Genomic DNA, 24910 nt, shown 5'->3' with positions numbered 1-24910 from the left:
AAGGAAATCTGACTCCGAAGACACTTCACGTGTCCTGTCTAAACCGTCGTAGAAATTTAATCAGCTGAGCGACGAGGATGGTCCACATATTACTGGTAATTTATTTAGCCTAATCGAACAGTTGAACGGATCAGATCTTTCTGCCTTGCCAAATTACAGTCGTGTGGAGAAGCCCAGGGGGTTCCAGGGTTTTCCCATGTTATAACACATGGCAATGATTTGTTCACGCCCTATGACTAAGCTGCTGCCGACGCCCTATGACTAAGCTGCTGCCGATTGGTCAGCGCTGTTGCCGATGCAGACTTCCCAATCGTCCTTTGAAGAATGGGAGGAGGGGTGATTGGTCATCGCCCTCCGGACAGAATGGGGCAAGTCACACACCCCAACCCCCCAGGTGAGGTGATAAATCGTTATTATCTGCAAAGAAATGAACAAAAGGCACATTCCAACGCAAAGCGCGGTTTACGACACCCTTCTGCCAGAGTTTGCACTCGAAGGCTGAAGTCAGATTCACGACAAGTATATTTGATTTTAGGTAAAATAAAACGGTGTATAAAATAGTATATGACTTCACAGGTAGGTCAGTTGTTTGCAGATGACACATCGCTTGTGGCTGATTCTGAGGAAACATTGAGAAGGTTAGAAATGGAGTTTGGAAGAGTGTTTGACAGGTGTAAGTTATGTGTGAATGTTGGCAAGAGTAAGGTGATGAAGTGTTCACGTGATGGAGTGGGCATGGTGTTGCAAATAAGGTTGTATGGACAGGTGCTGGAAGAAATGAAAGCTTTAGGTACTTGGGTTGTGATGTGGCTGCAGTTGGTGGAATGGAGTGCGAGATATTATATCAAGGAAGCAAAGATATAGGTGCTCTGAGGAGAGTAACGAGCAACAAGAGTATGAGTATGGATGTTTAGAGGAGACTATGAGAGTGTGATTGTGCCGACTGTGCTGTATGGTGCAGAGACTGAACTCAGATTTGAGAAGGAAATTAAATGTTTTTGAGATTAAGTGTTTGAGGAGTATGTTAGGAGTGACAAGATTGGCTAGATTGAGAAATGAAATTGTGAGAGACAGAACTGGAGTAGTAGTGGAACTGAGCAAGCGTGTGGACATGAGAGTACTCGGTTGGTTTGGACACATGGAGAGGATGGATGAGGAGCGAATGTTGAAGAGGATCTACAGAGCAGAAGTAAATGAAAGGAGACCAAGAGAAAGGCCACGGTTGACGTGGATGGTTGGTGTTATGAGTGCACTGCAGGAAAGAGGTCTAAATATAATGTAAGCTAGAGCTCTTGTTGGTGATAGGAATAAGTAGAGGTGTTGTGAAAGGATAGTGGGATGTTTGGACGTGTTATAAGGGATGGGCAGGGCACCTGTATAATGCGGTAGGGGTAAACCAGTGAAAGCTGTCGGGATCTGCTGTTGAACAGATGAGTGTGTTATGTCACCCTGACCCGAGTGACATGGCCGCTTTCTTATGTCCCGTTTCATCTGGAGGGACGAAAGCATGACCAACTTGGGTGCCGATGTGCTTAACTTGATTGGGTGTTTGGGCATTTGGGTTGGCTTTTGTGTGTTTGTCTTGCTGTCGGTCACCCCTCTCAGAGGATATGACATGGGTTGATACACATAAAGCATATAGACCACTGTTCTTTAAGATGCATTTTTATTTTTTCATTGGAACAGACTTAACCAACCCATGTCTTCTAATTCCAAAGAGCAAATAGCTTCATACTATTAACTTCATTTCCAAAAAACAATGCGTTCAGATTTTTATTTCAAGATCTCGCAATAGTGGTAACCTGTCTTTCATTTCCAGTATTGTTAGCTCTAGTAGCAAGAGAAAGCCATTTAGATCATCCTTATTTGCTTTTATTTAGCTGCAATTGCAAGAAGGGAGTGAAATTTCCAGCTAGTGTTATAAGCATATCTCCTCCAAGTCGGAATGTGTACATTCCTTTTGTAAGATGTCATTTTGGACAAATCTAAATTATGCTTTAGCTCTGTGACTGGCTGGCAACCAGCTCAGGGTTACCCCTGCCAACTTCTCGAAGATGCCTGGGATTGATAAATTATGCTTTAATTCAAATTGTTTCTAAAAAATTTCATTTTGATTCAATTATAACAAAACTGTCCAATCAAATGTCAACTCAAGTAATTTTCTGGAGACAGCAGTCAAGTCGTATGTTTTAGGGACTGGACTAGATGAGAAAAAAATGCCTGTGAAGCCCGTTGTTTTTCCCAATAGACAGCAGCCAGAAATAAAAGCAATCTTTGAATCTACAAGGACTAACTTTGAAATATACACGAGTAAACCTAGTACAAGATATAAAGTTTATGATGCATTGTGTGGGGGTATGGCAGCGCTAAATCTAGGTGTGTCTTGGACTCTGTTGTCAACCACTGGTAGAAACAAACTACCCCAAATCAAAGATCTCACTGTGAGGGTTTGATTATATCCAAGCTTTGAAATATGCCAAAAACCCACTTTGGTGTTAACTACACAGTATTAATTACGGCAATGTTAACCAGCATTTGCACGGGATAGATAAATACCAAAGGCCCTTTGGATTTTCTTCTTTTTTGCAGACCTTTAAGACAGTCCCAGTTCACTTTTCTGGCGTCAAGCTGATCATGCCCAAAAACATGCCTTATTTAATCAATCTGCAAAAGTGCAATTGCTTCCAAAAAAGTCTTGGTGGGAGGAGGGTATCGTTTCGTAATTTGGATGACGTCACTGTCATGGCTTTTCAAAGCCACCAGAAGCGCACGTAGACGATGAGCATGATGAAAAAAACGCCGCCGGCCGCCAATTTGGCATACGTGGAGCGCGTGTTCAGGTACTTTGCATCGCTTCGATACTTCTTGGACAGGCTGGCCAAATTGCTGGCCTTGGAGTCCAATGCTTGAAGGAGAGGAGAAAGCAAGAGAAATTTAGAAGATGTAAATTTACAGAATGATAAATTGCACGTCACTTCATTTTTCAAATTAATGTTGGACTGATTTTAAAGTTTTAATTAAAAAAAAACGATTCGATCTACCTGAGAGCGCCTCTCCTCTCTGCAGCACCTCTTCGATGTTAGCTACCATGACCCTCTGCACGTCCTGCAGCTCAGTGTTGATGCTACCCAGGTTCCGCCGGGCCCGGCTGTCGATGTAAGCCTTCTTGGTCTTTTGAATGTAAGTGTCTGAAACACACATACAGTTAGGCCAGAAAAGATTTGGACAAACACAATTTTCACAAGTTGGGCTCCATGCAGCCACGTGTGACTCTAAATATCTTGACCTGAATTGAAGTGCAGACTAAAGTTAATTTGAAGTGTTTGAACAACAACATTTGACTGAAGATGAAGGAATTGTATTGATTTTTTCCCCCAAACACACCACATTTTAGGGGATCAATATTTGGGAGCCCACTATTTTGTTGTAAATTATTTTGAGGCAATCCCAGAACTGGAAATCTGGAACTCATTGACAAAACCAAACTATAAGTTTCCCCTTCCTTGATGCCTTAAGCCTCATCTTGAGCAAGTGAAACACATGCTCATGATGTTGGGTTGAGATTGACCTGGCCATTGCAGAATTTTGCAATTCTTTACCGTAATAAACTCCTCGGTTGCTTTTGCTGTATGCTTTGAGTCATTGACCAGCTGCACTATGAAGCGTCGTCCAATCTACTCTGCAGCATTTTGCGGAATCTGAGCAAAAAGTATATCCCTATACTTTTATAAGTTATGTCATTAATAAATACAAGTGACCCAGTGCCCTTAGAAACCATGCAGGCCTATGCCATCACACGGCCTCTACTATGTTTCACAGATGATGTGGTGTGCTTTGAATCATGTGCTGTTCCTTTTTCTCCAAACGCATCTTCCAAAAGTAAGTTAAACTCAACTTCATTTATCTTTACAGAGCATATTATTTGAAATGTTTATTTTTTTTAGTACAAAACAATACATGTTACCTATACAAGCCTTCAACATTTGCACTATTTGCACTACTGTAAAATACTATACATAGCCATAATTATTTAGTATATTATTAGTACTCAATACATTTTATTTATATCTGTACATTCAAGGAAACTGTGCGGGTCAGGTGTATCGACATTTCGTTCTGTATACACGTGTACTAGAATGACAATAAAGTAGATCTGAATCTGAAACATACTTATGTAAACCTTAAATATACAAAATATAGCACTGAAGCAACTTACAAATTCAACTATCATTCGTAAGTAGGGCAGAGTCTGAAAATAACCATGATCAGCTGTCTGAGCCCTCTGCAACTTGGGAGTCATTTCAGGACCAAAATGTGTCCGAATGCATGATGAAAATATTGCATCTTAACTCATATTCCTAAATCACGATCTTATTTGAAGATGCCGTGTTAAGAGTTACAACAACTTTTGTAGAAAAAATTGTTTGAGTTGACTTCCCCTTTATTCACCCGAGTCGCAGTCAAAATGGATATCTACATGAGCAAGCCCAATGATTGATCCCAATAAGACACCTGTCAAGTTTGCCCTTACCGAACTCGATGAAGGAGTACGGCCGGGAGACTGTGGGCACCTTCTTGCCATGCTGCTCGTGGAACTCTGCCTGCAGGTCCTCCAGGTAGGCGAAAGCCAGCTTTTTAGAGAAACTGGCATCGCACAGTACCAGGTAGCAAACACCTTTTTCCAGGACATAGCTGCATTCAAATACAACCAATGTTAAGAACCGTGCCTGCAAGTCACCAAGTACGAATACTTTGGTATGGTAATTCCTTTTTTGGCAACAACTCACTGGAAACACACGGAGCCAGCCTCTAAAGTGCATCGTGTTGGACTGTTCTGGTTGAGTTTCCTGAAGAGCTGCTTGGCTTGACTCTGATAATGCTGCAGATTCCGTCCCAACTGCAACACACAGCAAATAAATGAATGTGAAGCGACCTTAAACACAACCCAGGAGCAGTGTCAACTTCAACTGGGATGCTGCCTGTGTTGTGGATTAACTTTCAGCTTGATGGAAAATATCTGGATGTTATGAAACAATGTTGATACAGGAAATACCAAGATGTTGACTGAGCCAAATCAAGGCGGGAAAAACACTGTCCAGTTAGAGAAAAACATCACGTCAACGCTCACTGATGTTGTTGAACACAGTATGAAAACCCGGCGCCTGAGAGACGGATTTTAAACGTGGCTTGTATGTTGATGAATGTGTTGAATAAATTAATGTTCCCTTTCCGTCATATCTCGGCTCAGTTTATGTTTTGGGGCGACGCCCATCGACGTCCTCTCCAAAACCTGCCTGACTTTTAAACGCTCAAGAATATTTTTCTTTTACAGACGCTGCCCCACCTACGAGCGAGTTAGGTCCCATACGATCGTTCATAAGTTGAATTTGTTCGTAAGTTGCTTCAGTGCTATATTTTGTATATCTACTGTTTAAGGCTTGTATAAGTAACCTGTATTGTTTTGTACTAGAAAAATATATGTTTCATTAAATAATATGCTCTATAAAGATAAATAAAGTTGAGTTAAACTTACTTTTGAAAGATGAGCTTCAACAGTTAGGCGACTTCCTTCTCCGTGGTAAAAAATTATTTGAGAACAGTGGAAGGTTTTTAGGCGAGCCTTTTATGGAAAAGCTGATTTATATAATCCTGGACATAGGTTTGATGAGAAAACGAAGTATAGAGTATGTAAGTTTCCTAATAAACATTTATCCCAAGGCAGTTTGTCAAGTCAAATCACATGTATCTCCCTTTTTTCAGAATAATGTCTTTTAGACAAATGAGTAGTAATATATTTTGTCAGGAAACCTACTAGACCAGTGTTTCTCAACGGATGGGTCACGGGCCATTTTTAGTGTGTCGCGGGCCTTTGTCTTAGCAAGATAATGCTAAGTAAACATAAAAAATGCTCGGTGGCCTTGGAGGTATGGCGCCCGCCCCGATACGGGAAGGTTGTGGTTCAAGCCTCAACCGAGTCATAACCTAAGACTTAAACATTGATACCAGTTGCCTCCCTGCTTGGCGTTCAGCATTAGGGGTTGGAATTGGGGGTCATTAGGGGTCACCTAATGACTGTGCGAGGGGGCTGGGAATCCCCTCCTCTGAATCAATCTCCCAAAAACAGTCAGAAATAACTCTAGCCACCTCCCATTAGGGGGATATGGCTGTGGTATATAAAAAAAACCATGAAAAAGAACTAATGGTTAATTACACTCTTTAACATCCATTATCTGCACCGCTTATCCTCAGTAGGGTCGCGGGGGTGCTGGAGCCCGTCCCAGCTATCTTCGGGCAGTGGGCAGGGGACACCCTGAACTGGTTGCCAGCCAATCGCAGGGCACACAGAGAAGAAACAAACAAATCACTCGTTCATTCACACCAAGGGACAATTTGAACCGGCCAATTAACCTGACATGCATGTTTTTTTAATGTGGGAGGAGTGCCCACGCAAGCACGGGGAGAACATGCAAACTCCACACAGGAGGTTCGATCTCATGACCTCAGAACTGTGCCGCACACGCGCTAACCACTGCGCCGCCGTGCTGCCCACTCTTCAACAGTTGAAGGCAATGTCCTGTAGAATTGACACGCACCATTTCACACATTAAAAAATAGCTGAAATTTGTTTACACGCGTTGAGCATGGCTGAAAGCAAATGCAACTGAGAATATATGAGAGATGGATTTTATTATTTTAAAAGACATGCTTTGACTTCATCCAAAATGCAGCTAATTAAGCATTAAAGGGAAAATTCTACATGTAGTCATTTTGATTTTGATGCTCATTTTGTATTTGGGGAAAAAAGGTGAACATGTTGTAGTATCTCGGCTCTTCAGAGGACAATCCTTTTATTCAATACATTTGAGAATTTGATTTTTTTTCCCCCTTGATTTGGGTCACAGCTTGTCATGAGGGTGGGATAGTGGGTCCTCGGGTGAGACCAGTTGAGGACCACTGTACGATATTTCACTGCACGCGTCAAATTCTTTTTAAAACACTGTGTTTTATGACATGTGGAAATTGCACATTTGAATCAGAATTATTTATGACGATACGGAAACAGACCAATTGATCATTACAACACTTAATATTGGTATTATTTGTGTCCTTTTTATTTAGCATTTTCATAGTTTTCCAAATGCACATATGAACATAAAAGCTTCTACCAGAAATTGACTAAACTGCAACTGTTTTTTGCGTAAACTCCCGACAAAAAAAATAGTTATTAACAACAAAAATAGGATGTAACGAGAAACAAGCAATGTTGTTAGAACCTGCTCGTCCTCCTGCATCGAAGCGGCCAGCGGCAGGCCATCGGCCAGCCGGGCGATCATTGTCAGCAGCACCATCTTTTACGCCAAAATCACGCAATTGTTCAGATTTTTGTTGCTTTATGACAGTTTGGAGAAAACCAAAGTGGAAAGAGGAGCACCAGGACGGATGACGTGACGACGCTGAGCTGGCCGGAAAAGCGTCACCGATTCGAACGGGTCCGTCAACTTAACTCTTCCGGCAACTGCCAAACGGAACTTGGTTGCGAGAGAAAAGTTCCGCCCATGTTTTCCCTCTCGTGCTTAGCTGAGTAAAACTTACATTTTTCAAATAGTTTACATTTCTTACATCACAAAAAGATTAACATGCGTCATGCCGGCGTTTGATCGTGATACAAGGAATTATTTATTCCTTTTATTTAAAAGGGATCGATAGAAAAAAAATGTGATTACTGTATTTTTTCTTTTAAATAATGTTATTTGTGCACTCTGTTAGTCAAAGCGTGTAAACATTTTCTGGGACACCCTGTATTTTTTAGTATAGTATACAGTATGAAGTTTTTAATTACCACAATGAGGCGCTAAACAATATACCGTACACGGTCCCTTTAGGTTCAAAATTTTTAACGACTATTTAACATTGTCTCAAATTCTTTTGCCACTTGATAGAAGTTGACTTAACAGTTGGCCAGGTACCAAAAAATCATGCCATACTTTTGTTTCTGGCAAGGTCATGTTTTTGATGACAAATATTTTTTAAAGTTTACTGTGTCTCTAAAATATATATTTGGTTGCAATGTGCCAGTACCTGAACATAACCAAGGCCGCTATATTTCTACTTTAACCTTCAGTTCCCCACATGTCAAAATAATCTATTATCTGCACCGCTTATCCTCAGTAGGGTCACGGGGCTGCTGAAGCCCTTCTCAGCTATCTTCTGAAAGTGTGCAGGGGACACCCTGAACTGGCTGTCATCCAGTATCAAAATCATCAAATTAATGAAAAAAACAGCTTGCCAGAATAGCTGCAAAATTTGCAGTTTTTCATAAAGTTTAAAGGGATAAAGTTTATAAACAAATAAGTGAAACATAAACTGGAAAATTGGCATGTATTGTTAAAAAAGACCTTCAAATTAAAAAACACACCATTCATTATGTAAGAATACATTATCTGAAAATACAATCACAATATATCTATCTACTTATCTACCCTGGTCATATTCCTCGAGAGGCGTGACCGAAAGCAAGGCAAACACATACACAAAAACAAAGAAAAGACAAAAGGATAAAGTAGCAAAAAACATAAAAAGTTTGACCATGGCCAACCCAAATGCCCAAACACCCAAACAAGTTAAGCACCTCGGCACCCAAGTTGGCAATACTTTCGTCCCTCCAAATGAAACGGGACACAAGAAAGCGGCCGTGTTTATTAGCCACGGACTGCTATGTCAACAAGACCCAGCGGCCTACAAAGCAGCGAAGCAGAGTGGCAAGACAGCGGCATGACGAGGAAGCGGGCCGGGCTAACAGCTAGGCTAAAGGCTAACCCCTCTAACATCCATTTTGCTCTCCAACGTTCGCTCTCTGGACAATAAACTGGACCATTTAACAACTGGAAGTGGCATCGAACCGCGAGATGACCAACTGCTGCGCTAAAATTCTGACGAAGACATGGTTAATCTTATCTATCCCGGCTGACGTTCAAAGAACCTGTGCGGGTCAGATGTATCGACATTTCGTTCTGTATACACGTGTACACGAATGACAATAAAGTGAATCTGAATCTGATGTCACTCGGGTCAGGGTGACACAACACACTCTTCTGTTCAACAGCAGGGCCCGACAGCTTTCACTGGTTTACCCCTGCCGCATCATACAGGTGCCCTGCCCATCCCTTGTAACGCGTCCAAACATCCTACTATCCTTTCACGACACCTCTCTACTCATTCCTATCACCAACAAGAGCTCTAGCTTCCACTATATTTAGACCTCTTTCCTGCAGTGCACTCATAACACCAACAATCCATGTCAACCACGGCCTTCCTCTTGGTCTACTTCCATTCATTTCTGCTCTGCCGATTCTCTTCAACATTCGCTCCTCACCCATCCTCTCCAACATTCGCTCCTCATCCATCCTCTCTATGTGTCCAAACCAACCGAGTACTCTCTTATCTACACGCTTGCTCAGTTCCACTACGACTCCAGTTCTGTCTATAACGAATTTCATTTTTCAATCTATCCAATCTTGTCACTCTTAACATACTTTTCAAACACGTCATCTCAAAAACAGTTGATTCCCTTCTCAAATCTGCATTCCGGCTCCAAGTCTCTGTACCATACAACACAGCCGGTACAATCACATTCTCATACGGTCCTTTCTTAACATCCACATTCATACTCTTGTTACTCATCACTCTCCTCAGAGCACCCAAAACCTTGCCCATTGATCCTGATTATCTTTTTTCTCCTTTTCAACGTCTCAATATTACATGTCTTACCATGGAGTGCCATGTTTAATTTCGTCGCATGTGACTTCTCACACCGTTGATATCAATGACAATAAAGACAATTATAATTCTAATATAAAAAGAGATCCCTTATTTATTTCTGTAACAGTGCAGTAAAAAGGCAGATACAGTGAAAAGATGCTGCTTGGATATATTGTTGAGGTGAGATCAGTTTTTGTTAAAGAGGTGCAGGTACTTCTGCATGATGGACCAGGCGTGCTCTTGAGGACACGGCATGACGGGAAGTCGCGGTGGGCCGAGCTGCAGGCCCGACACTTCGTTCATTAGCTGCTTGTTCACGCCCACGTCGAACCCTGACAGTCGGAGAGAACTTTTAGGGGGATACACAGGTATACGGGTGTTGCTCTGTTGGCATCTTTCTCTTACCCCGATTTTTCTCTAAAATTTGCAAAATGCATACAAAGAGTATTTTAATTGTTCACTTTAATTGTTTGCAATCATCAATCCATCCATTTTCTGCGCCGATTATCCTCAGTAGGGTGCTGGAGCCCATCCCAACCATCTTCGGGCAGTAGGCAGGGGACACCTTCAACTGGTTGCCTCAAGACACACAGTCACAGACAACTCACTTCCTCATTTACACCTAGGGACAATTTGTAACGGCCAATTAACCTGACATGCATAGTTTTTGGAATGTGGGAGGAAACCGGAGTGCCCGGAGGAAACCCACGAAAGCACGGGGAGAACATGCAAACTCCACATGGAGAGAATGTGGTAGCTGGAATTGAACCCCGGATCTCCGCACCGTGGGCCTCCGCGATAACCACCCATCAGCCATGCCGCCTGTTTGTAATTATTTAAAATTAAATAAAATACATTTGAGCGGCACAGCGGATGAGCGGTTAGCGCGGCCGCTGCACAATTCTGAGGTCATTGGATCAAATCCTCCTGTGCAGAGTTTGCATGTTCTCCCCGTGCCTGCGTGGGTTTCCTGCGGGCACTCCGGTTTCTTCCCACATCCCCAAAACATGCATTTCAGGTTAATTGGCCAGTCCAAATTGTCCCGAGCTGTGAATGAGTGCCCTGTGACTGGCTGGCAACTAGTTCAGGGTGTCCCCTGCTCACTGCCCAGAGATGGCTGGGATGGGCTCTAGCACCCCCGCGGCCCTACTGAGGATAAGCGGTGCAGATAATGGATGTCTGGATGGGTGGAAAATAAATTTCAGATATCATTTTGTATTTTAGATCATTTTTTGGTGACACACATGTGTTTGCGTTGCAAGGCAATCGACTTCCTGGGCCATAAACTTATAAATTTTTCCTTTGACAATCGGATAAATTAAATGTTATGAACTCATAATTTTACAAGCTATTTTGTTCTAATTCTACATGTTCCAGTAGTAATTATCCACCCTGTAAGAATGCGCTCAACTGCCCCCAAAAAAAGACCACAATTCGATAAAAGCCAATTAAAGAAATTACATTATTTGATTTTGGCGGAAGTTCAATTCTGGAAAAAGGTAAGCTTCAAATTTTACCCACCTTACTTTTTATATTATTTCAAATGTGTAATACTTGTATTAGGCACTCTTAAACTTATAACCTGTTATGGCAAATTATGGAAAATGTTTATTGGGTAAAAAAATGGGGGGAAATTAGGCTAGGGAGTAATAATAATAACAATAATAATACTCTATTATTAATATTAAAACAATATTAACTTCATATATATATATATATATATATATATATATATATATATTCATGCGTTTATGAACCACAACAAAAAAGCTTCGTTGTAAAATATTTGTTAGGAAATGGCAGGGTGGAAAACATTCAGAAACGCCTTTTAAGAAAACAAACTTTAATTATGATTGTATCCATCCTTGACCTCTATTTATTTCTCAGTGTTAAACATATTAGCATTGTAATAAAATCATAAAAACATGAAACATAGGATGTTATTTTTAAAATTATGACACCAAAATGCAATCTAAGAATCACCCATACACAAGAATAGGCATATTCTATACTGCTATTTTTCTTCAATACCCAAATCAAGAGTGTTCATACAAAAAAAAACAATACCATTTGTACATGAAATTCTCTTCTCTTTGCAAATAAATAATAATATATATTTATAGGAAAGATGTCAAACTAAGTCGACTCTCGGGCCGGATTCAGACTTCTTGTTCTGAGGCTGGCGCGATCAGTAAAAGAATGTCAACTCCAAATGTTCACCAGTGGCCTTGTTTTTCATTATTATGCTATATCATTCAGCCCACATTAGTAAGTTAGTAACCTACCCTACATATTATAATCAAGAATGACAAAGGGTCGTTTCTAAACACAATACGTTTATTCACAAACAATGGGGGAAAAGTGTTTGTGTTAGGCATTGGGTCTGTTAACTGATTTATTTTAACAGTTGAGTGAATGCAGTTTTATACCTGAAGCAATTGCACATAATACAAAATACTGCAGCGAGGCTTTTAACTAAGACAAGAAAGTTTGATCATATTACCCCGATTTTAGCAAACCTGCATTTGCTCCCTGTTAGCTTAAGATGTGATTTTAAGCTTCTGTTGGTAGTATACAAAATCATGCATGGACTTGTTCCCTCACATCTTTCAGATTCAATTTCTCCCTATGTTCCAGTTTGGAGCCTTTGCTCTGAAATTGCTGGTCTACTAGTGATCCCGAAAGCCAAGAAGAGAACCGCAGGTCCAAGAGGGTTTTCCATCCGGGCCCCGATGTTGTGGAACGCTCTGCCTCCTGAGATTCGATCTGCAACTTTCGTGGAACTGTTTGAATCTAGGCTAAAAACACAATTCTATAGCTTATGAATGAGCTATATTCCATGTTGAAAATATCTGTGTATTATTTGTTTTTTCAACATCCGTTGCAGCCTGGTCATTCTGGAAGGGGGATTACCTCATGTGCGGTCCCCTCTCAAGGTTTCTTCATTGTCCTCATGTTAAGGTCTTTGAGTATTTCCTTGCCCTCATGTAGGTTTTAGATCAGGGGATGGTGTTATAATAGTCTGTGGTTTGCAATAATCAGGAGTCTTCGCAGCCTTTTGAGTTTCCTAGTGATTAAGGGCTATACAAATGAATATGACTTGTCTTGACCACACAATTCAAACTCAACACTGCCCTCAAGCGGCCAGAGAGAGAACATTTGGTTTGCATTTATTTACAAAAATCATAACTTTGGTAGAAATGACCTAAGGACTTGCTTTTGTTTTTGACATATTCACGAATTCATGGAAGACCAGAATAAATCATTTCATAGTGCAACCAAAACACATGATAAAAAGCACACAGAAAAATGCAAACTACGGAGATTCAAAGTGACCAAGCCGCTCTATTTTTCTTGTTGTTTCTTACCTGGCCTTTTGCTAGGGTTTTTGGTACCACTGTCAGCAAAATGGCGGACCATTATGTTAGCTCTATGTGAGGCTCATTTTATGTAAAATGATTTTTTTTGGACCTACGAGTATTAAAAAAATGTTTTTATGTGATGGTTCATGTATTTTTGCTCATTATTTTAATTCATATTGTTGTTGTTTTTTATCAGTTAGGTTTTGTTACCACTAGGATGCACTAAATATTACACATTGTCCCTTTAAAATACACACCAACATAAAGCATTTATTTCATAGAATTTGGCCATTCTTTTAATTTCAGATTCCTAGTCGTTTAATGGCCAAAAAAAGCAGAAAATACAAAGGAGAAAGGAGAAATAACGCTGGTATTTGTGTTCACCTGTACCGAGACGGAAAAAATCTAAGCAGTCGTTACTAAAGAACATTTCAGGTTTATGAAAAAAAATCCACTTACCAACTTTAACAGCATGCCTTATCAGCTCTTGCATGTTGAACTGTTTGAAAAAAATATTTTCAATGAAAAGTGATATGGCATTTAGAGAGCTCATACTAACACATTGTTATTAAATAATTAATCCAAACAAAAATAAAGCAAACAAAATAATGTCTACAAAAGTGTAATTAAAGTGTCATATTATTGTGAAATGCAGACCCTATTGAGTGACATCACAAGCTGGAATCAGGTTAACTGATAGTGTTTAGTGTGAGTATCTGGACACAAGCACTGGTCTCCAACATTTCTTTGTAATTCTTCTGGTTTGGCATTAGAAGGTGCATTAGCAATGAGGACCACCAGTTTTAGAAACACAAGTAAAAAAAAAAACGAAAAAAAACAAATACCTGAAGGCTTCTGGCCTGTGCAAGGTTGCCACTCTTGAACTCTGACAGGAGCTTGTTCATGTGACTTCCCATGTAGTTGTATGTGCTGCAGGGAGTGTAATGCATGTTTGTGAAATAGGGCTGAAAAGAAGACAGAATCTAATTGTATTTTTCCCTGTTAAAACGTATTGAGTTGCCATTAGTCCACTTTGTAAAACACCTACCAAAATTGAATTTTGTGTCGTTCTGATTTACATGATATATAAACATAGGTATGGACAGTTAATGAAACAATTAACTGCTAAGTAAGCTTTAATGTGTGCTGGTTTTGGCAAAAAAAAAATCAGGAAAATTTCCATTTATTACCTCTTAAAACCATTGCTTGTTGGGTTATGATACCAAAATATTGGTGCTATTGTCATTAGCCAGTGTATTTGCATCAAGCTGGTAGACTTTTGTAAGAGCATTTATTATAAAGTTTCTGTTGGATTAATGCGAGAATCAGAAACAAACGGCTCTGGAGCTCTTTGACGCTTCCCCCTGTTGCTTTCTCAAAAATGTTTAATACTTAAATGATAAGGTTTCTGTCTGAAAACAAAAATGACACAACCATTCTTAACATCTACCAATATATATATATATATATATATATATATATATATATATATATATATGTGTGTGTTTGCTTGGTTCACTGGTCTTTCAACTGAGCGATGCTAGTCAGGATAACGGGTGCAGAAAATGGATGGGTGGATGGCTCTTTCAACATTCTGGGTTGCCAATCACTTGATTAATGTAGCAATAGGACAATAATATGTTTGCACCTTAGCAAAGAGACCAAAGGAAATAAAACAAATTTGTCCTGTGAAGGTTACAGTTCATGTACTATTGTTTCTGACCTTCCGACTGCTCCATGGGCTCCCAGAACGAGGGCCGCGAGCAATTGCTGCGTGAAAGGTTGAGAGAAATTGAGAAATTAGCGATGACTGATGCAACTGTCGCGTGACTTAAGCACTGACAAACCTCGTCCACGCCGTACAGGACCGTCCAGTCGGGTGGAATGTGACTAACACACTGGCCTAAATCCATCAGGTCGCTGCCCGAGAATTTCACCCCTCGAAACGAGGGGATAAGCGTTTCGATGCCATCCAGCAAGTCACTCACGGGCACTTGGAAAAGAAAGTACACGGTTTCAAAGATATTTTTTCTTCTTCTAGACACAAATGATTTAAGTACGATAATTTATATCCAAACTTTCCTCATTGTGAGTGCTTTCATCTAACAGAGGGCCAATCTCTGCCCCAATCCCTTTCACCTATGCACTTTGTCTTGTTTATCTTCCACCTCCCCCTTTTACTTCCATTCAATGTGAAATTAGGAACGTACTGCCTGCTTACCATCTTATCACTTTCAGCTGCACCAGTTGTGAAAACTGGTAATTCCTTTATTTATGATTTATAATGTCACAGACCTTTACTATACACTAACAGTATGCCGCCATAAAACCATTGCGCTTTACTCTTTTGCGCTTCACTCTAGTTTATTGTTCCTGTTCTGCCTGCAACGTCCTCTCATGCATGCCTCGTTTTTCAAGTCCTACAGCAACCTCTATTGGAATTTAAGTTCCATAACACAACAAAACAAACAAGTATAAAGATGTCAATTGGTTCTTGACCTATTGCTTCCATATCGTCAGTAATAACAATAAAGTACACTCCTGAACCATCCTTGTGAAAGAAGACTTGTGTTTCCTTGTGTCTTACCCTTATGCTTTGTGGAGGTATGGGAAAGTCTCTCTTTTTGTAAACACTCATCTTTAGACTAAGAAGCAAATTGGAGGGAAAGGGGGAGTAATGGGATTGAATTTAAGCCTACCAACAAATAAGTTTATGCATTTGAGGTCGGAATTCGCCTTGATAACCTCAAATTTTTGCGGCAAGTGTAATCAAAACTCACCCTTAACCCCAGTAAGAGCTGGGAGGTGGTAGTAGTAGAAAGGCACAGTCGGGGCAACAGAAGCCACCTTCTGGAGGTACATCCTTAGCGACTCTGAGAAAATTAATGGACGCATCTTTTGATTTTTTTCTCTTCCTATCGTTTTTTTCTTACCTGCAGATTGTGGCTTGTAGAAGGAGGGAGCGATGACTGCAATACCGTCAGCGCCAATCTCCACCGCATGGCAAGCCTGAGCGGAAATAATTAAGAGACACTGAAACTCTCATGGAATAGAAAACATGATGTTATTATTTCTATCAGAATAACTTTAAGATCAAACCGGGGATAACCACCAGGAAAAGTAGGTGTGTGTCTGTATATGGAGTTAAACTTGGGAACAAATTACAGGATGATCTCAATCCATGTCCAAATACTCACCTGTTCAAATCCAAATACAAAAAAACAATATAGGCAAAGTACAGAAAGGAAGAAAATGGCATCTGAATGATAAAGCAAATGGAGGATGTAAGCAAATTAACTTTGTTATTGTTATTATTATTGTTGTTCTTATATTAATATTATAATAATAATTAGTATAATTATTATAACGGCCATCATTTGCTATTATTGTCAGTATTGGTGTCTGAATGATATTTAGTGAGTACTAGCATTAAAGAGTTAATAGATGGGTAAAACTAAATTAATCTGGTATTATTATAACTGTTATTCAGATTATTATTATTATATTTATGTGACAATTATTGTTATTATTATTAGTATTATTGGTATCCAAATAATGTAAGTGAGCAGAATCATTATACAGTCAATAGATAAGTCAAACTAATAAATAAGCTTATTATTGTTATTGTTATTATTATCATCATGATCAACTATATGTCTATTCTTATTTCTATTGTTGAACATTGTTATTATAGAACTGTCACCATCATATTATGCAAATCCATCACAATCTGGACCTATATTTATAAACAAGAAACTATGAAGTGAATATATGTGTTGGTGAGGATGGTGAAAAACAAACAAAAACTAATTAAATCGGGATACAATCACATAGATATACATCTTAAAAAGAACCTTTGAGACTCCTTGTGATTAAGGGCTATACAAATAAACATGACTTGACTTAACAAAACAGACATATCTTCACATCTCATAGTTAGGGCAGACAAGTGGGAGTTTGATGCTGGAGGCATCTGGCTCAAGCGCCCATGTCTTGTCTTTTTATCACACAGATCAGGACACTCAAGAGAGGGTGGTCCTGCTGCCTGGGGGCGGACCCCCTAAGGTAGCAGGTCCAAAGATACTTGTATGACGGACAACACACAGCACATATCGGTCAGTTTCACCATGGGCACCCAAGATAACTATTGGTATCATAACAGATACTCTAATTATATAATATGCTTAAAATGTATGAAGACAGCAAAGGTGATAATGATGGTTAAAAAGAATGATGGAAGTAGTGATGGTGATGATGATGACAATGAAGAGACTGTGTATTCACAGAGGCAATGTAAATTTGTAGATTCATTAATTAATGTATTCATTCATTCAATCTACAGTAGGCATTGCTAAGAATTTCAGTTTGCTGTGCTGCTTTAACTTTTCAAAATGCATGTGGATGCCAGATGCCAAGTGTTACCATGTCAACACTTTGGTGTAATATTTAATATATTGAATGTGTTCCAATTCACACAACCCATTTTATGATATTTTACTTTATTAAAAAGGAATGTCGTTAGGAAGTACAAATTCAAGGAATTTAAGGGAAAGACAGGCACCTCGCCTTTGGCGGTTATAAGGGAACTCACAAGCTCTTGGGAATCTTTCAGACTGGTGCAGCCAACGTGTACAATCACCTGCTCCAATCTGTCAAAATAATAATAATAGAGCATAGGAGGATATTTTTTAAAAATGTATTCAAGAGATATTCTGTGTAGCAGACATTCAATCAGAAATGAAATAAATGTTACTTTTAATGATGCTTTTGAGATTTTCAAAAAAGATTGTTCAGCAATATTTTGTTATTTTTTGAGCCGCACTTTTAAACACAGTATTCTGATTAATAATAAATTTCTAGAAAAACTAATTATAATCATACAATACAAATTTAGCTAAATAACATTTCAACATGTAAAAATTGAAAATTGACCTATACAGTAAAACCGAATTATAGAGGTTCATCTACATACTGTACAGAAATAAAGAAGAGGGAAGTAAATTGACCATAGATCATACACGCCAAAACGGTACACATTGCATTTTTCACAGGGTGCTTGAAATCCTTGAAAATGCTTGCATTTTAATGTAGTGCATGAATTTTGGGTGAAGTGCTTATAAATGCTTAAAATTGTTGCTTTCTTTCTTAACAAGTCTGATTTAAATTGACGCCAACACTGCTCTCTCGTGGTTTTGCTTTACCATTGCTTTACTTCTACCCTTTTAATTTACTCCAGCTGACATTAGTTTCTATGGTTTTGATTACCTCAGTCTGTAGCTGGCAATGATTTGTCATTTGTGCAGCCTGTTGAGACTCCTTCTGATAAAGGGCTATACAAATAGACATGACTTGACTGGTATTTGTTTGTCAATAACAAAACATCTGCATACATACATCTCAAGGAGCGGCCATTTTAGATTTTACAACGTCATGTGACTAATCAGAAAAGGGACAGTGTTTATTGTTTAAGATATCCAGGAAGTTGAAAAATACTCTATTCACTAAAAATAACAATATTGATTTAAATAATAAGCAAAAATATATGAGCTATCATATAAAAATGCATTTTTTTTAAATACTCGTAGGTCGAGAAGGTAGAACTTGTTTTTCAAAACATGAATTCACCTATTGGGAGCTGATATAATTGTCTGCCTTGTTGCTGCTACCGATACCCAAAAACCTCAAAAAGGCTGGGCAAAAACTTGAGAAGTGAAATGGTGCGCTTAGGCCACTTTGAATATCGGTAGTTTGTCTTCCTCCCTGAGCTTTGTAGCACTGGTTTATGTTGCACTACACAGTACAGCGACATCTAGTGGTCAAATAATACACAATTTCTCTTAAACAAAAAAGACACTCACTTTCCTTTAGCTTTCCGGCACCAGTCCTCTGCCAGTAACTTCCTCTCAGCGATGCTGAGGGACATGCCCTCTCCAGTGGTACCATTTACTGTGAACAAGCACCAACTTGTTATTTTTCCAGACTAGCGTTGATTTATCAGAGCATAGCTCAACAGGGAAGGCAAGTCTAATTTAGTTTGGTATAAATACCTCCTATTTTTATGATCAACAGAGGAGGTGAAGGAAAAGAGTAAGACAAACCAAAGCAACTAATTAACCACTATAGGGCACCCCATTAGGAATTGTTAGTCAATCAGATTTACCGTAGTATCAAAGCGATATTTGAAATGGGATTCCTAAAGCAAATATTTGGGTAACGGTGTAGATTAATTGCAACCTAATTTTCACTTTCCCTGGACTTTATGTTTGTCGTATTAGGCCAAGACTAAGTTCTGCTTGTTAAGGGCTTTTATATTAGCAAGGGAGCATTGTCTTTCATACAATCGCGTGAAGTTCCCGAGGAGAATGGGTCACGTGACTGCAACCAGAAAAGGGACATGTTTATGCTAGCACTGCAGAAATCAAAAAAATGTTGAGTACAATAATTATACTCTTCAGTAAGCTTGCAAGCCGCAACCCATCTTATTTAAAAGGAGAAATAAGCCTTTTCTTTTTGATGAAGTCATATCAGTTTGTGTATTGATTCTTTTCCAGTTTCACCATTTTCCCCATTAGATTCGTTGTCCGAGAGTAATTTGGAATCAGTATCAAACCCAAAAATACAATTTCTAAACTCTTCTTCTTTTTCAATGTTGCTACATTTTTATTTTTTTTAAACTGCATTAAAAATAGATTGACTCACTGAGTTAACTGATAACTGCGGCAAACCCGCTGACACACAAAAGCAGAGTAAGATGAGCAGCAGGTCTACTTTTTGTTCTCAACCTGCCATCTGTTAACATATCATGTCAGTTACTTCAGGAGAGCACCCACACAAATGTTTACTAGTGATTAGAAGTGACCTAAATGTCAAGTTAGTTAATTCCCTCTAAACAATGCTGAGTTGTATCTTTGATGACTATAGTTGTCAATGATCGCCAATTTTAAAGAAAATTGAATTGGACGAAAACATTTTTTTTCTTTTCAGCTGAAATGGTTAAGAATGATCAAAATTTTTATGGAGCACAATTTTTGTTGGTAGCTGAGGCAGTAGGTTGGTCAAAGAAGACAAAGGCTACGCATTTAGTGCTGTTGCTGAGTGATGACGCCACATCCTGTTTGCTTTTGCTGATCCATGAAAAGAGCCTAGATTACTGCGCACTGGTAGGGGCGCTCCAAAAGTAGTATGCACAGTTTAATTAAAAAGACTCGCTGCGTAGTGAATTTAGACAGCGTGATCAAAAACCAGAAGAGACGCTTTGTTGCCTTGTACATGAGATCGAGAGTCTGGGTCGGCACTCATATGCTGGGATGCCAAATGCAGTCCAAAATGAACTCATACTCGACCAATTTATTCAAGCTCTCAGACCGTATAACCTGTGCCTGCTTGTTAAGCTTGCTTATCCAGCATCTCTGGGAGAGGCGCTTGATCTCGCCATGGAGAGGGAGATTGCAGCCAAGGGGGCGCTAAGGTCAACCCCTTACCCCGCTTTGGCAACATCAGTGGTGGAGAGGGAGGAGTGCCGTCCAAAAGTGTTTGCATCGCTTTGTGAACGCTTGGACATCCAGAAAACATAAACCATCCCTGTACATCCGGAGAACAATGGCTTGGTGGAATGATTCAACCACACCATGCAGCAGCAGCGCGCTATCCTGACCTCCGAAGACCAGCAGGTTTGGGTCCACCACATTTTGCTAGTGCTAATGGCAATGCAAAATTACACCAGCTCCACACCTGCCCTGCTGATGTAGGGACAGGAGCACCGGCCTCCAGCAGAACTGGCATTCAGGAGACCACCTGGCTGTGCAGAGCACCAGCCCAGCCTGGAGTACTCCCTGAAACTGCAGGATCGGTTTGAAGTGGCACATGCGTTGGCCCGGGACCAGCTGGACAAGGCCGGCATGCGGCAAAAGAAAATTTTTGACGTGTGGACCAAAAGTCGTAACTTCCAGAACGGTAAGCTGGTTTGGGTGTACACCCCCAAGCAGAAGAAATTGGACAATTGTTGGGACGGACTGTGTAGTGTTCTTGAGTGGGTGGAAGAGGTAGTGTATTGAGCGTGACTCTCCCTGCATCAGGAAAGACTGGCTCAAAATCGGGGCGCTGGGGCTCCTATTTTTGAGGCGGGAACTGCTCCGCCCAACGTTTCAGGACAGGCTGGGGATCAGGGTTACACAGGCTCCCCAGAGGATATTCATCTGTCGGGGGATAGACATGGCTCACCCCAGGGCCGACCCCAGAGACTAAGGCAAATACCACAGTGGTTAGAGGATTTTTTTATTAACCCCTCAGGCGATGCTTCATAAGGGGAAAGGCAGTGTAATGTATGTGGCTTTAATAACTTGAGTTTAACTTCACGTATGAAACCTTTATGGGAGACATGATGTCAGGGTAGAGGAAGATGACATGGAGAAAGTTTTGCTCTGTGTTTTCAGTTTGTGTGTGGACGAGCGGGTGTGATTTGCGGCCAACAGTAGCCCCTTGTTGAATGTGTTTTTTACCGTCTGTTATGTTTATTAAAACGGCGAACAGACCTCATCAGAGACTCTGTGCATGTTTGACCACACGCAGCAACATTTCGATATGACTGGTTGGCAACCAGTTCAGGGTGTCCCCTGCCCACTGCCTGGAGATAGCTGGGGTCGGCTCCAGCACCCCCACGACCCTACTGATGAATGAATAATATACAGTATATATTATATATATAGTGTGTGTGTTAAATAGCTACAAAAGCACACTCTTGTATTGCTTTTTTTTGTACAGTGGTAATCCTACCATCAATAGGTGACAGGTATTGAAAACTGAAATAAAAAGTCTAGTAAGTCCCCATTCAAGGCCCAAGAAAACCAAGAAAACAGGTTATGCTAAGGTAGTTAGCACAGCTATGACAATGTGGTGAAGTAAACATAAACACGCATACCAAACAGGTACTTCAAGGAACAACTTATGCATAAACTTACCAAAAACGCTATTTACGCCTTGCTTCTCTGTCAAGTAGTCAATATAAGGTCCGATCTCTGATAGGTTGACTTCACTGGTTTGAAAAAAACACATGCAGCCCCCGCCGCACACATTTGGCAAAATATGCAAAAAATGAACAGGAATACCACATCTGACAATTGGAGACCATTGCCGAACATGAACCTCTACTAAACAACTTCTTGCTTACTCTGCAAATATCAGTGCTGACATGTTCTTTCTAGATTTGCTTCTTTGTACTTCCTCAGATCTCACTCTGTTGGTTTGCGATGCTAACCACAATTATGTATAAAGTCTCTAAAAAAATCAGTATGTACTTTTTATTCATTTTAATTATCAAACGTAAGGTCAATGGCAATTTGCTCTGGATTTAGAAGCAGTTTGGGCGGAACACCCTAAGTGTCATACTGTTCCAAAGTGTAGAACAATTTTTAACTAAGTAGGGCAGGAGTCATAATAACGGTCTGTTCTTGGAAAACCACATAGTTTACTACTACCAACACCAAACAAAGAGACAGATTCTTCTATGGGAGGTGTAAGCAAAAAACACAATAGTTATGAATATTCTGTGGTGACCTTTGGGCAAAAAAAATAATTATTTTTGGATACAGTACTGTTGATATCTTCTAGTTCTGGCGTATAGCTCAAAACAGAAAGAGCTTAAAAGTGTATTTCTAACTTTTGGGTACTCTTTCTATAGTACAGTACAGTACAGTATAGTATAGTATGATATAGTATAGTTTTAAACAAACCCTTGAGATGTGAATGGAGTGAATGTGGCTGCAACCAGGCCCGTCAATTTCTTCCTTACAGAGTCCGCCATTGCTGATCGATCCACATTACAAATACAAAAATAAAACGCATTAAAAACAACAGTCATTTACAGTTAAAAGACATTTAAAAACACACTTTTTCCAAACTTGTGTCTTTCTTAGCAAACAACCAGTCTATGTAGATGTAAAATTAGGTGCGTTGGCACTTTAAGATTGATTTGAATGGAATCCAAATGAAAAACATCGCAACCATTATGATCGCGTACGCAAATGTTTACATCGAATGTCAAGTTGTAAGGAAGTGGAAATCAACAATATTCATCCAAGTGCAAACTACCTCCTACCTGTTCCGACGCGTCCGATCCCTTTGTGTGTTTAAGTTAAGCCCTGCACTTTTGGGGAAGCCTGGTGCGGATGACGATCATGTTAAATGTTTCAGCTGAAGAGTTTGTTGATGTGCCTTCTCACGTGAATGAGTCAAGAGGCCGCAAAGCCTTGTGGGACCTGTAGTTTTATCTCCTCGGGCCAACGCTAATCACAGAGCAGACCAAACAAAATAATAAATACAAGGAGTGGTTTTGAAATATGATTAAAATTTGACTTGATTCATTGATTAATTTTCAAAACGACTTATTCTCAAGCTGTACTGGTTAGACTCAATTGTGTTATATGAAATATACTAAACATCGATTTGAAGACGGGCCGAAATTCATCATTGAATTTTATATTATTTAACTGTTTGAGGATGAACAATTGTGAGAAATGTGAATCTTTATGGAATAAAAACACAGTTTTAATGGAAAGTGTTTTGAGCATTTGAATTGTCTGTGTTGTGCCCCTCGGCGACAGAACATGCTATTCAACTAGTTTGTCAGGGACCTGATATGTTTACTTGCTTATGTAAATCGATTGTAATGGTGGTCTGTGAAGCCCACGAGTCTTTTTGTGTTTGAGGTCTATAACAAATAAATATGGATTGACTTGATTGCTAAAATTCGCCCTATGCTGTCTCGGTCCGATGCGAAGATTACAATTCATGCGTTTGTTACCTCCCGTCTCAATTACTGTAATGCACTACTCTCCAGTCTCCCAAAGTCCAAAATCAAGAGCCTGCAGCTGGTAAGAAATGCTGCTGCGAGGCTACTAACTAAGACAAGAAAGTTTGACCACATTACCCCAATTTTAGCTAACCTGCATTGGCTTCCTATATGCTTAAGATGTGATTTTAAGGTTCTGTTGGTAGAATACAAAATCATGCATGGACTTGCTCCCTCATATCTTTTAGATTTAATTTCCACCTATGTTCTGGTCCGAAGTCTACGCTCTGAAAATGCTGGTCTACTAGTGATCCCAAGAGCCAAGAAAACCGCAGGTTCGAGAGCGTTCTCCATTCGTACCCCGATGTTGTGGAATGCTCTTTCCCCCTAGATTCGATCTGCAACCTCGGTGGAACTGTTTAAATCTAGGATTAAAACACACCTATATTCTATAGTTTGTGAATGATCTATATTTCCTGTTGATGATATCTGTGTATTAGTTTTTATTCCAACATCGATTGCAGCCTGGTTATCCTGGAAGGGGGATTATCTCATGTGCAGTCCCCTCTTAAGGTTTCTTCATTTTCCTCATGTTGAGGTTTTGGAGTTTTTTCTTGCCCTCATGTAGGTTTTAGATCAGGGGAAGGTGTGATAATAGTCTGTGGTTTGCAATAATCTGTGGTCTGTGCAGCCATTTGAGACTATTTGTGATACAAATAAACATGACTCGAATTGATGATGAAGTGCAAATTATAGCTAAACATGAATATTTAGCAATACTTTAAAAAATAACATCACATACGCTCGCAATGATCGCAGCAAGGCTTTAAGGCTAGGACCTTAGCTTGGTCTTTTGGCTGAGAGTAAGAGTCCCGGCTCCTAGGCTTTGAAGCGTATTATGAACTGACCGATAACGGATAATGGATAATGAATAAAGAAGATAGAACAATAACCCTTAAAAAAACCCTCCCACTGATGATGGTGATGATCACGTATACCTTGA

The 24910-nt window shown here is 39.8% G+C and overlaps 2 protein-coding genes across 3 annotated transcripts; both read right to left on the bottom strand.

Moving 5' to 3' along the window:
- Window positions 1-1647: 1647 nt before the first annotated feature.
- sec22bb (SEC22 homolog B, vesicle trafficking protein b) lies at window positions 1648-7487 on the bottom strand. The gene is made up of 5 exons (XM_088350167.1): window positions 7275-7487; window positions 4788-4897; window positions 4532-4692; window positions 3042-3188; window positions 1648-2905 (listed from the first exon to the last, which is right to left on the bottom strand). The coding sequence occupies exons 1-5, from the start codon at window positions 7347-7349 to the stop codon at window positions 2751-2753; spliced, it is 648 nt and encodes a 215-aa protein (XP_088206293.1). The 5' UTR covers window positions 7350-7487; the 3' UTR covers window positions 1648-2750.
- A 2352-nt stretch (window positions 7488-9839) lies between these two features.
- npl (N-acetylneuraminate pyruvate lyase (dihydrodipicolinate synthase)) lies at window positions 9840-24801 on the bottom strand. Of its 2 annotated transcripts, XM_088350059.1 has the most exons (13): window positions 24710-24795; window positions 23215-23401; window positions 22850-22922; window positions 22079-22152; window positions 18980-19067; window positions 17713-17770; window positions 16055-16130; window positions 15902-15994; window positions 14969-15114; window positions 14845-14891; window positions 13967-14051; window positions 13581-13620; window positions 9840-10091 (listed from the first exon to the last, which is right to left on the bottom strand). In XM_088350059.1, the coding sequence occupies exons 3-13, from the start codon at window positions 22918-22920 to the stop codon at window positions 9946-9948; spliced, it is 924 nt and encodes a 307-aa protein (XP_088206185.1). In that variant the 5' UTR covers window positions 22921-22922; window positions 23215-23401; window positions 24710-24795; the 3' UTR covers window positions 9840-9945. The 2 variants fall into 2 exon arrangements, with proteins under 2 accessions (XP_088206185.1, XP_088206186.1); XM_088350060.1 differs by lacking the exon at window positions 22079-22152 and having other exon boundaries at window positions 24710-24801.
- Between the last annotated feature and the right edge of the window lie 109 nt (window positions 24802-24910).

This window comes from Urocampus carinirostris, chromosome 12 (genome assembly GCF_059441175.1).
Source record: "Urocampus carinirostris isolate Australia breed hairy pipefish chromosome 12, RoL_Ucar_1.0, whole genome shotgun sequence".
In the NCBI taxonomy this organism is placed as follows: domain Eukaryota; kingdom Metazoa; phylum Chordata; class Actinopteri; order Syngnathiformes; family Syngnathidae; genus Urocampus; species Urocampus carinirostris.
Note: the sequence above shows the minus strand (reverse complement) of the source record. Positions and strands in the feature narration are given on the sequence as shown.